The sequence below is a fragment of the Limulus polyphemus genome, unplaced genomic scaffold (assembly GCF_000517525.1).
Source record: "Limulus polyphemus unplaced genomic scaffold, Limulus_polyphemus-2.1.2 Scaffold1604, whole genome shotgun sequence".
NCBI lineage: Eukaryota > Metazoa > Arthropoda > Merostomata > Xiphosura > Limulidae > Limulus > Limulus polyphemus.
In genome coordinates, this window is record NW_013667214.1 from 171,204 (window position 1) to 183,386 (window position 12,183).

Genomic DNA, 12,183 nt, shown 5'->3' on the forward strand with positions numbered 1-12,183 from the left:
AACACACATATATATATATATATATATAATTTTTTTTTTTTGTTTTTCTGTCTGATTTTGTTCTTTGCTTTAGCTACACTGCTGAATCTTTGTGATTAATGTTTCAGAGGAACTCGCTAACATCTGATAGCTGCATCATTTCTTGTTCTCAGAAGTAGGACTTATGAAGCATATAAACAACACATGGTTCTATCTCTGGCACTGTTTACAACCACTTGTGGCATGAACTATTTGCTTTTTTTTTAAATATGAATTTTTTTTAGATTTGTTTTTTTTTTTCATGGCAAATTCCCTTTGATTGCTTAAATGTATTCATTTTTAAATTGAAAAGCATCCTCCAGTGTTTCAGTATTGTTTTATTATGAAATCAGAATCATAAATATCAAGATTACACACCTTAAACCAGGATAAAAAAAAATGTAACACGTATATGCATATGGAGAACAATACAGTGTTTTCAAGTAATCATTAAAAAATCTTCGATTAGCTTTTGGTCTGTCGGTAAACATTATATCATAAAAGAAAAGCAAATTATGGTGGTTGTAAAATGAACAGCTTGACTTGTTCAGAGTATTAAAATATCCAGGTGTACAGTGTTACATAATCCTTTTTTGTTCTTGTTTTTGTATTTTGTTCAAAAGTGTGTCATGAATGCGAGTGGAACATGCAAGTTTTGAAAAGTTATTTTTCTCCTCTTTTTTTTGTTTTCTTGTTGCACCGAGGCATAAAATTGTTCCAAGCTGTTTGTTTTGAAATGCTTTTTGGCAATAATATAAAGTTTCTATATTATTTCTACTTTGCTCATTAACATTTAACCAAAAAACACATTTCACATTTATTTTGTCTATCTTCCTAAAAACTTTTGTTTGCTACACTTGTTGGAATATAAGTACACACTGTTAGAATTTACCAGTTTGATGTAAATTAATTGAATTTTGAATATAAACTTTATTTTCTTTACATGTGGCTTACTTTTGAAGTACATGTGCCAAAATGAAAAACAATAGGACTTGTGTTCCTATTTTTTTTTCAGTCTCAAAGGTTTGCACACTGTGGCAGTTGAATAGAAACAATATGTGATTGGTTTTTCTATAGTACAAGAATATTTTCTTGTCTATGTAAGAAAGATTTAAAGCTGATGTCTTAAAAGGACTTGCACTGATTGCGTGTGTAATTTTTTTCGAAATTGTTTGATATGAGTGTAGTAGTTGATTGTTATGTTCTTTTTAAATTTTTGTTCTCTGTTTCTGCATATTCTAAAACTATATTAACACTGTTTTCACTGAAATTTTACAATTATTATGTTGAGTGACTGCTCTCTCTTTATGGAAAAGGCCCTGTTTTTGTGAGATGTGAGTAAGTTGCCTTAATTTAGACTTCAAAAATATTAATGTTTATAAGAGAGTTTTGCTGAAAAAAAAGTTATTATTAACTTTAAAATAATTGCACAATACAGGCATTTTTCATGCCCAACACAGCTTAAAGGAGCTTAAATGTAAATTAAGAACCCCTCTGTTATGTAGTATGTTCTATAATTGTTAACTTTCTTTGCACTAACTTTGCAGCAAGCATCCTAAGATGCAGAGACACGTAAACCCCGAATGTAGTTGAAGTGAAAAACAACCTGAAGCACAGTTCTTCAGAAGTTATGTTTTGATTCCACATTAACAAAATGAATGATATTGATTTTACCAAGATACTTGGAAGGTGGGTAAATGAAATATCATTCTTAATTGATTCAGATAGCATCATTCTGGTTTAGGAATGGTTTTCAACAGACAGTGTTTGTTGTACTTTCTTTGAAGATATTTAAACCTTATTTGTTTCATTAAGACTTCAAAATGTGCCCCTGTAAAAGTGATACAAAGTTTTTGTGTAAACAGTATTTTGTTAATGATATCAGATCTCTTGGTGGTAGGTTATGCAATTGTAGAAAACAGCCAGGTCACTTTGTTAGGATAACAATGCACAAGAGGAGGTTTAACTTCAATAAAAAATCCATTGGTTGTTATAACTACTACTCCCAATAAAGTAAGAGGGAAAATGTGCATTTATTTTTGGTGAAGTAAGTTTCAATCAAAATTAGGTAAACTATTGTAAATAAGCCTTATACTCAAAGTTGTTAATGTCTTTGAAAATAACAATTTGAAAATTCTTTCTTGTGTCCATTGATTTGTTTTTTTCAATAAAGTGATTATTTTGAAAGCTCAAGATGAAAATTGAAACTTTTTGTAGCACCGTAAAAGTAATAGGAAATTGGTTTTTATTACAATAGTTCATTGAAACACTTAATTTTTGCTAAATATAAGAAATAACTGGCTTTGCTAAGTGGTTTTTCTTGTAAACCTTAACCTACTTCCTTTCCTGCATAGACTATGATGTATAGAATTGTACGAAAATAAAGAAATGTGTGTTTATACGACCAAAACTAACTAAACAGTGGATTTGTTTTTCACGTGCTCAGATCTGAAAATGCTGTAAGAACAAGAGAAGTCACAATATAATCCTGTGTAATATAAAAACCGCCTCTTGTTATCCAAATTGTAAACGTTCATGAATGTTATCTGCATAATTAATACATTGCTAGGTTTTTACGTTTTTGTTACTGGCTGGTGGCGCTAACTTGTAGAGAATATGTAACAACATTAGCAGAGAAAGAGAATATTAAGTATTTCACTCGATAGTAGATGTGGTATTTGAGCGTAAAAGGAAGCATATTTATTTTATTATGTAAACTGCTTGTGATAGAAATTAATATTCTTTCATACATATCAGCTGTAAATTTAAAAGTTTTGAATAGATAACAGTTTTCTCCATGCTGTTTATTTTCGTGTGAATATTTTTAACCTCTATTAAATACTTGATAAATAATTCAGCATATATTAGTTTTGAATATCTAGAAGTCCGTCAAGTTTACTGTTACTGTGATGTATTGTCATGAGTAAGAACGTAGCACTTGGTGCGTTTAGACGCCAATCTTACAGACCACTAATTACACGCCTCTGTACTTCAGAGAAGCTCGTGTTTGCAACAGTATTTTCATGAACTAGTTTTTAACGTGGCATTAACTGGTGTCACGCTTTCTTAGAAAGAACAAATATACCAAACAGTTTTAGTATGAAATCAGTGAAAGGAAGACATTAATATCTAACGTGATGGTTGTTGTATACAATTGATTTATAATATTTTGTGTTGTATTTGATTTGTGCAATTTGATTTTTTCTGCATCTACTATAATTAAATTTTTGAAACTGTTAAAAAACGTGTTCAATGAATTTTAAAAATTTAGACATCTACGCTGTTATTTAACGTGTTTTTTTTAAACCGTGTGCTTAAAACAGATATGTATTGATTTTTCACAATTCGACTTGTGAAAACTGAAAAAAAAAACAGTATTATATTTCATAATTTTACATTTAAAAATAATGTTAAAATATTTGCCCAGTTTATATATATGTCAAAGTGTTCGAAGAAGAGAGTATGGTTTTTTCTTGCCTATTTGAATTAGTATTAAAAATATTGCAAAGCAAATAGCAGTTAGTTCTTTACCTAAGCTTTTATAAAATGATTGATTTTATAATGATTAGACCTCGGTACTTGAAAACGGTTTAGTTTAGGTAATTAAGAAAGTGCCTGATAATAATTCTTACTCGCAGAAAACGTTTGGTACGTGTATGTAAGTGGCGAAATCGTTGGTTTCAATGAACCTTGTATGAAACCGTAGAAAACAACGCGTAAATCACACGAAAGGCTGAATTTAATTGTGATAATATCCATCCTTTATTCTCACTTGTTTTTGTTTGTTTGTTTTTATTCAAAAAGCACTTGCTATTCCTTGTATTATAATGATTAATAAAAGGCAGGTAAGAATTTGATCCACTTTGAAAGACGCAATTGTTTTTTTAATTGTATGTTAAATTTGTCGTATATATATATATGCTTCGGTTGGATTTTTATGTAAGAAACTGGAGGTGGACTTCAAAGAAATGCTCTTTTCTGTTTGTGAACGTGTTCCAATGAAGACACTGAAATGTTTATGGTTTAACTTAACTATCCTACAAAATATTGCTTTAACTTATATTGTTTGATTTAGTCTGTTGTGTTGAGAAATAACACAGTAAGCCAGCAGTGAAGAAAAGCATCCACTGGCGATGCATTATTTGTTTTTTTCTTTCTTCCTTTTGCAGGGGTTTCCAGTATGTTTTGTTTTGTATATAATTCGAGTCATTGCACAGTGATTCTTGTTCTTGTCTCTAACAAATGATGTATAACAGGTTGTACATTTAGCCAGTATCTCCCTGTGTGTATGAGAGACAGTGCTTTACTAAACAGTAAAAAACTTGTAATGTGATTTAAAAAAAAAGTTTGGTGCTCTTTTCTGTTCTGATTGATTTAAACCGATTTTTAAATTTTAGATAAATTTGTTCATTATGTTTATATCATTCCTAGACATGCAACTAAAGGTATAATGATATCAGATGACAATACCACAATAAATAAAAGTTATTATGCTTTAGAAGTTTTCAGTGAAGGCATTTTTGTTTTCAATTAATATATATATAATTATCTTAATGTAATGTTAATATATATATATATATATATATAACATTACATTAAGATAATCATTGGCTTATGACAGTTAACGGAGGCATGTTAGCTGAACGAATGTTCGTATACGAAAAAGAAAAAAATTTAATGGAAATTGTTTTGACAACGAACACTTCAAAGTCTCAACTAGATTTGTACGGATTTGTATTGGGAGCTTCATATTGATGTGAAACGGATATGCAAAAAAATTGAGTTTAAGGTTAAGATAAGTTTAATAAAGTTATAAAAGGTAAAAAGATAGTTATCACAGACAGACAAGAACGCGTGTTTCAAGACTATATTACAACTTTTTGAAGTATTTACTTTCGCAAAGATTAAAAAAGTTATATCAACAAAACTTACAATCAAATGAAACTCCATAAATGTTTAATATACTTAAATGGAAGTAACAAATTTTCTCTTAATCCAAAGAATACTTTTTTTTTTCACACAGCAATAAAAACATGAAATGTGTGGACGTGGTACACACGTATGTACTGCTTACTGAGGAAAACGCTTAACTATCGCAAATGTTTAGCACTAAACACAACCAGCTTTGATTATAGTATTTGAAGTTGGTGTATATTTTTGGGAATAGGATAAGAAAACACAGTAGAAGATTAATGTAGAAAAATATTTAGTCATTTGTGAAAATCCTTTCAATTGGTTTTTACCAACCACTCTTATCTGCAAATTAGCAATAAGAGATCCGAATGACCAACAGTTTCTGGTACCATCGAGAAACACACTCTTATATGCAAATTAGCAATAAGAGATCCGAATGACCAACAGTTTCTGGTACCATCGAGAACACACTCTTATCTGCAAATTAGCAATAAGAAATCCGAATGACCAACAGTTTCTGGTACCATCGAGAACATTCTTGCTTTCATTTATGGAGCTGATTGTTAGAATCAGGATCTTGAAGTTAACATCTGAATAAACTTGTACCAAACCATAATCATTAATGGGGCTACAAAGGGGGTGGTGGGAAATTTTATACTTTGAGACCTGTGGTGGGTTTTAAATCAATCATGATATTTTTTAAGAAAGGATTCTTTGTAATTATCCTCAACTTTTTTATACAATACGGATGGATCATACACGCCCTTTTAAATATATATGTACAGGATACGAGCATATATTATCCCAGACAAAAAAAATAAATAATAGCTTTACCACTTGCATCTCCGCTTTTCTATTTATTTCATTTTTTTTTTCCAGTTGGAAAAACAGGGTCCGGACCCTGTTGATCCGATTCTGTGATTCCTACATAATATACTGAGATGCACAGTTTAAAATGCAAATGTATAAAATATCTTACAATTTGTAGATATTCATAAACATGACCATTTTGTTCTTAATAGTTATGAACAACTAATATTTTTGGCTTCATGAAGTGGACTCAAAATGTGGTTCGTCTGCCGTATATAGTGATGAAAATATATCGTAAATAACACTAGAGTAAAATGTGCCATTCATTTTTTATTTCCAGAAACGTGAATTTGTGCTACACGGGTCATGCTTAATAATACCGTATAGAGTATTTGCACAACGTTTCTTCAGACACGTCAACGCAGGTAGTTGGGTGGCTTGTCCAGACCCAAACAGTTTTAATCATCTTTGTCCTCAGAAAATTGCATGATTGATAGGGGGAAATTTTAAGAATTAACTCCTATGAGGATAAGAAATTCATTGTATGTTAGACTAATTTTACTATGTATATTTTGGACCTTGTTTTCTGTCGTCAATTCTTGAGTTAGATCTTTGTCTCTCTTAAGCAACTTTTAAAGTTATTGGTCGCTGATGGTTGAAATTTGTATCTTTTATAAATAAATATTCCTATTGAATCATATAATAAAGGGAAATTCCATATTTCTCAAGATTATACTTTTTGATGTGTCCGTACATACATATATGTTGCAATGTTTGAGCTTATCACTTATTCTTCTTGTCCAATGGAGCTTGAAAATATAAAACCAATTAGTTTTAATACTTGCTAACAGATGGCAGTTAATAGAAATGTTAGTGGAGTTTACTCGTTATTTCTCTCTCTCTTTTTTTTTTTTCTTCTTCAATGCTTTCGGAATACGCCAAGGAACTTGGGAGGGCATGAACGAACAACAAGCTATAAAAGAAAATAACTAGTCTGACTGGAGACTAGTTGAGGCAAAGATGATGATTATGGGCTGAGTTGTGTAATTATGGTGTCAAGAAATGCACGATAACATGGTTGACCTGCGTATTTACCTAGCAGTGTATGTCGGTACCAAAATTATAGCCGAGGACCATTTCCATCCTGTGTAGTAACTACAACTTCCATGGCCGCTGCACGCGTCTCACGAACTCTTCATGATGTATAGAGAGCGTACTGTGAATTACATTTCAATATGATAGTTGTCTTGTAAAAGCATTAAAATCCTTTACAACTACTTTAAATACACATTCATAACCGCGAGATAATGCAAAACTGAAAATGAGTTCTGACGGCGTGATTGTAACAATACATTTTGTTCTGTCAGGTTAAACGTATACAATGAAACTTTTCGAATGAGGTAAATACACATATTGTTTTTCTTTCCCGTGATCGCAATATTTAAAACGTTAACTTTTCCACAAAGTGGAACCAGTATCGTCCGAAATATGTGTTGTATAGCATACTCTATTCTTAGTATTGTAACGTTTAAAGAAATACTTTGTGCAAATGTATTTTTTAAAAAAGGCACGTCAGAATAATAATGCAAAACTGAAAAGATTGGCCTATCGAAACTAGTTGGGTGTTTTAGGTTTTTTATTATTCTATAATCACTTGTACATTGTTTAGCTGGTATAATTGTTTTTTTTTTACTGTAAGGCTGTTACGATATTTTGTTCTCACATAAATAATAGTGCATCGAGAAGTAAAAAAAAACTTATTAACATCAGTTTATTTATATAGTTTATATGTATTGTAAAAGTCTCTTCTCCCATAGAAGGAGGCTTTGCAATTTACTTACCAGTAGTTAATGTTAGGTACTCTGAAACCACATGTAGAGCAGTGCACTTACAAGTTTGTGAGGTATCACGATCCAAGCGTCTGGATGGCACTGCTTACCCGATACATCAAAGCTCGTTAGGGTTTACCCAATGAGAGTGGCCCTTACAAGGCAAAGCGCCTAATATTGGGCGTGGTGTTAAATGTGTACTGGCCTCTCTGATTGGTTGTAGATAATCACCACTGCCCTGCCAACGAGAAGGGCACGCTGCAGACGCCTGAATCACGAGAATACATGTTGCGAGTAGGTGCAGATATAATGACTTTCACGAACGTGCTAAGTTCATTTGGAAGTAGTAAGAGTTAAGAGTTGGTGTGTGATTCAGTGTGTCTGGACGATAGTTATGTGTTGATAGAAATTTCAAGGCTAGTGCTAACATTCTTTGGAAGAAAAACACAACCGAGTTCCTCTAAGGTGAATGTGTAAGCTACGGTGGAAAAAATCTGATGTTCTTATAGTTCTTCACATGCGTGTAGTTAAGAGGCCACTGAAACGACGTTAACTTTATGTTCTTTTTGCAGTTCGTCGCAAGGAGCTAGCACCTTAAGTGCCAGATTAATATAAACTGTAAAAATGTCCCGCTGGGTGAGGTGTTTCGTTTGGGCGAATCTGCTAGCTGTATATTTTGTTTTCGCCTCTTCGATGGAAACCTCCGAACTTTTAGGCAAATGTGAGCCCATTCGGATTGAACGTTGCAAAGGTCTGGGTTACAACATAACAGGAATGCCGAATTTAGTGGGTAATGAAATACAACAAGAAGCAGAAATGCAGCTACAAACATTTTCCCCTCTCATTCAGTACAACTGTTCATCTCAATTAACGTTCTTCTTGTGTTCTGTCTACGTACCAATGTGTACTGACAAAGTACCTCAACCAATAGGTCCTTGCCGGCCATTATGTGAAAGTGTAAAGTCTCGCTGTCTTCGTGTGTTAGAAAATTTTGGATTCCACTGGCCAGTCGCTCTTAATTGTTCCAAGTTTCCTCCCGAAAACAACCAAAAACACATGTGCATGGATGGACCAGAACCGAAGGAATATGAAAAGAATGGTTACTCCTATAGGAATAGTCGTCCGAATGAAAGGGTCACAAATATTCCAGTTCGGACGAAACCATCGACGTCACCTAACATGCAGCGTCGTGGGATATGTGAAAAATACAAACTCTCTAATTTTTTCTATTTTATAAACCGAACTCGCCGCTGTGCACACAAATGTTCTGCTGATATTCTGTTTAGCACCGACAACAAAAAGTTTGCCGAGAACTGGGTGGCAGTATGGGCAAGTGGGTGCTTCGCCTCTACTTTATTCACTGTGCTGACTTTCCTCGCCGACACCAACAAATCTCGTTACCCAGAGAGAGCCATTTTATTCTTAAGCGCTAGCTATAATGTCTATAGCATCGCTTACTTCATACGGTTAATAGCTGGACGTTTGGAAGTCTCGTGTCACGAGGACAGTCAACATGGTGTGTCCATCCTCATTCAAGAAGGTCTGGACAACATAAACTGTACCATCGTTTTCACCTTGTTGTACTTCTCCAGTATGGCTAGTGCAGTCTGGTGGTTAGTTCTGACCTTTACATGGTTTCTGGCTGCAGGATTGCGATGGAGCCATGAAGCCATTATGCGACGATGTACATATTTTCACCTGGCTGCTTGGGCCTTACCATCTTTCAAGACTATCGCCATCTTGGTAATGCGCATAGTAGATGCCGACGAACTAACTGGCACATGCTATGTAGGCAACCAGAGTGAAAAAACTTTGATGGGATTTGTAATCGCCCCAACCCTCACTTACTTGTTGTTGGGAGCTTTGTTTCTGATAGCTGGACTGGCCGCCATGTTTTGTTCCAGAGGTCAACAGGAGCCGCCACCGACAAATCCGAACAAAAATGAAAAACTGGAAGTGCTGATGGTTCGGGTAGGGATATTTGCTCTTTTGTACACAGTTCCAGCAACATGCGTCCTTGCAGCTAATTTTTACGAATATGCCTATAGAGATCAGTGGATGTCATCAGAGTCCATATTACGACCAAACGTAGAAATTTTCACTCTAAAAATCTTCATGTCTCTAGTAGTGGGTATTACTACAGGTCTATGGATCTGGTCCAGCAAGATGCCTCAAAATATTTGGATGAAGGCATGGAGAAGATTTAGGTCCGGACATAGAAAACAGCCCTTACCCCCGTATTCGTTTGTCACTGGTCAGCAGAAGCAATTGATCGAGTTTGAGTTAGCTATAGAAAAACCTAAAAGAACAAGAAGGAAAAAAGAAAGGGGAACGCCAGTTTGACACCTGGAAATTCTGTGAGGTGTACTTCTAAATTTGCATGGCATTTAGATAATGTAAATATGTGCATTTTAAAACTTGTAAATAAGATATAAAGTTTAAAATATTTTCTTAACTTCAGTTTTTTTTTTAAGCTTAAATGGTTTCTTGAAATGTAAATATAATGAACCCTATATGTACAGTTGTAAAGTTAGTGTTAAAGTGTGCCATTCTTATGTATTTTAAGGATAATGAGTAATGATGTTCCTATGAATCTTAACCGTGGAAAAAATATATATATTGAATATTTTAAACTTGATGTCTTGTGTACTGTTTAATACACGCTTACTGAGACTGGTACATTTTCCCACTTTTTAAAGTTGAATTTCACATACTACAAATACAGCAAATAATGGAGCTGAAAGTAATACACAAATTTTCATTGTTAGTAGTTAATGATTAATTAAAATAAATACTCGAAAACATCTAATGGATATCGCTAATAAATATAATATTTATAAGAAACTATTGTCTGTGTCAGTATTGTCAACATTTATGCCAGGACATAGCCTAGATCATTATATTACTACTTAATAGTTTGAATCAGACCGTGTTTTACAAATCAGAACTGTGTTAGTTATTGCCTTACATAAAATGAGATGTTTACGCCTTAAGTTTATATTTGAAAATTCGTGGAGTCTCTTCATCCGAAAAATATGACAAAAAAAAAAGTTGAAATCAAAGTTCACTTATTTCTTTTATTATTTAACTCAACCACCCTATAGGCTGCACGGACACTTTTAAACAAAGTTACACCACCTTGATTTATTACTTCTTGTCTTAGTCGATTAACAATTTAACTACGACGAACTTATGGTTCGTTATTGTTTATAGTGTTTTTCTCTTTTTTTTTTGAGGGGGGCAGTGTCTGAAATTAGTACTAAAAATATCAAATTCGCACATGTAGTGTATTTTCAATCTCAGTTTAGTAGAAGTTTTGTAGCAAATATATATCACACCTTGTGTCCCTTACTTTTAGTTACCTCAGTTGTCTACTTGACAGTCTTTTTGATGGCCAATATAAAAACAGAATACTGATTGTGGTGATTTTTCTTTACACTAGAAGCTTTCTAACAAGTGATCCGAGTAATTTTTACCTTTGTTACTGTAACCAAATATGCTAAATAGTGCAAACGTGGTTGAAGTCACTCAAAAAAAAACCACAAAGAACAAAATGTAAAAATCCCTATATTATTCTTGTTGAGACCTTTTGTTACATATTAATAAGTTTAATATGGACAATACAAGTGTTTTCAGGAATCATAAAATATTTGTTAAAACTGACGTAGGGTTAGGAAGAAGAAGGACTACGAAATTGGTGAAACACATTAGTTATAAATTTTGCTTTTAACAGTTTAAGTGTTCTTGATTTAAGATTGCAAATGTAATATAAACACGTTTCTTTTACCCCTTTTTGTTTTAACTGAGAAACATGCGCTTTAATGAAAGAAAGTGAACTGTGATATGAAACGTGTTTTACAATCTTAAGCTTCTACACAGTGAAGCAGTGTAGTTTAAACCTCCCTTTTCAGGAAAACAAAACGTCATCAATGGAAGTTTGGTAAAAGAGTTTTCCGAATCTCAGTATCATGCAGTTTTTATTATTCTCTGTTTTTGTTTATCAACATCGTGACCAGATACCAAATGTCTCTGGGTTTTCAGTATCTACGGGTCCTAAGTTCGATATAACATGTACTTATACACATCTGTTACATTTCAATTTTTTTTTTATAATGACGACCCCAGAACAACGCCTCATTTTATTTATCTTAATTGTTTCGTGGACTTCGATCTTTTATAAACCACGAAGCCTATCCGTGTGAATAACTTGAGAAGAATTAGCTACTTCATTTCTGAGTGCACACAATGTTTATTCTTTACTGCAGTGTAGTAAAGTATACTAACTAAATGCCCTGCTCAACTGAGCTCATTAAGGCTTAGCGGGTGCTGGCTTAGTCTACAGGCTGACGGCCTTGCTATGTGTAGTGAGTGGTTTAATGACTCCAGCTCGGCGCCAAGCCTCAAGTTCCTCTTGAAAGGAAGGCCAAGATTGCAATGCAGCACTAACAGAAACAGCTGTGGGGTGGTAGAAGGTGCTGTGTTCTTGTCAGGTTGACTTTCCCCCTACAGTCCTGTCATGAGACCTCTCAGCAGTGCTTTCTTTTTAGCCTTAGGGGACAGAAATGTTTAACGTTAGCATTCTAATATGAAAATGTCAACTATTTTCACGAAG

The 12,183-nt window shown here is 33.5% G+C and overlaps 1 protein-coding gene across 1 annotated transcript; it reads left to right on the plus strand.

The window, feature by feature from the left end:
• Nucleotides 1–7,869: 7,869 nt before the first annotated feature.
• LOC106464276 (frizzled-4-like) lies at nucleotides 7,870–10,415 on the plus strand. Its single transcript, XM_013924403.2, has one exon. The coding sequence runs from the start codon at nucleotides 8,196–8,198 to the stop codon at nucleotides 9,912–9,914; it is 1,719 nt and encodes a 572-aa protein (XP_013779857.1). The 5' UTR covers nucleotides 7,870–8,195; the 3' UTR covers nucleotides 9,915–10,415.
• Nucleotides 10,416–12,183: the final 1,768 nt, after the last annotated feature.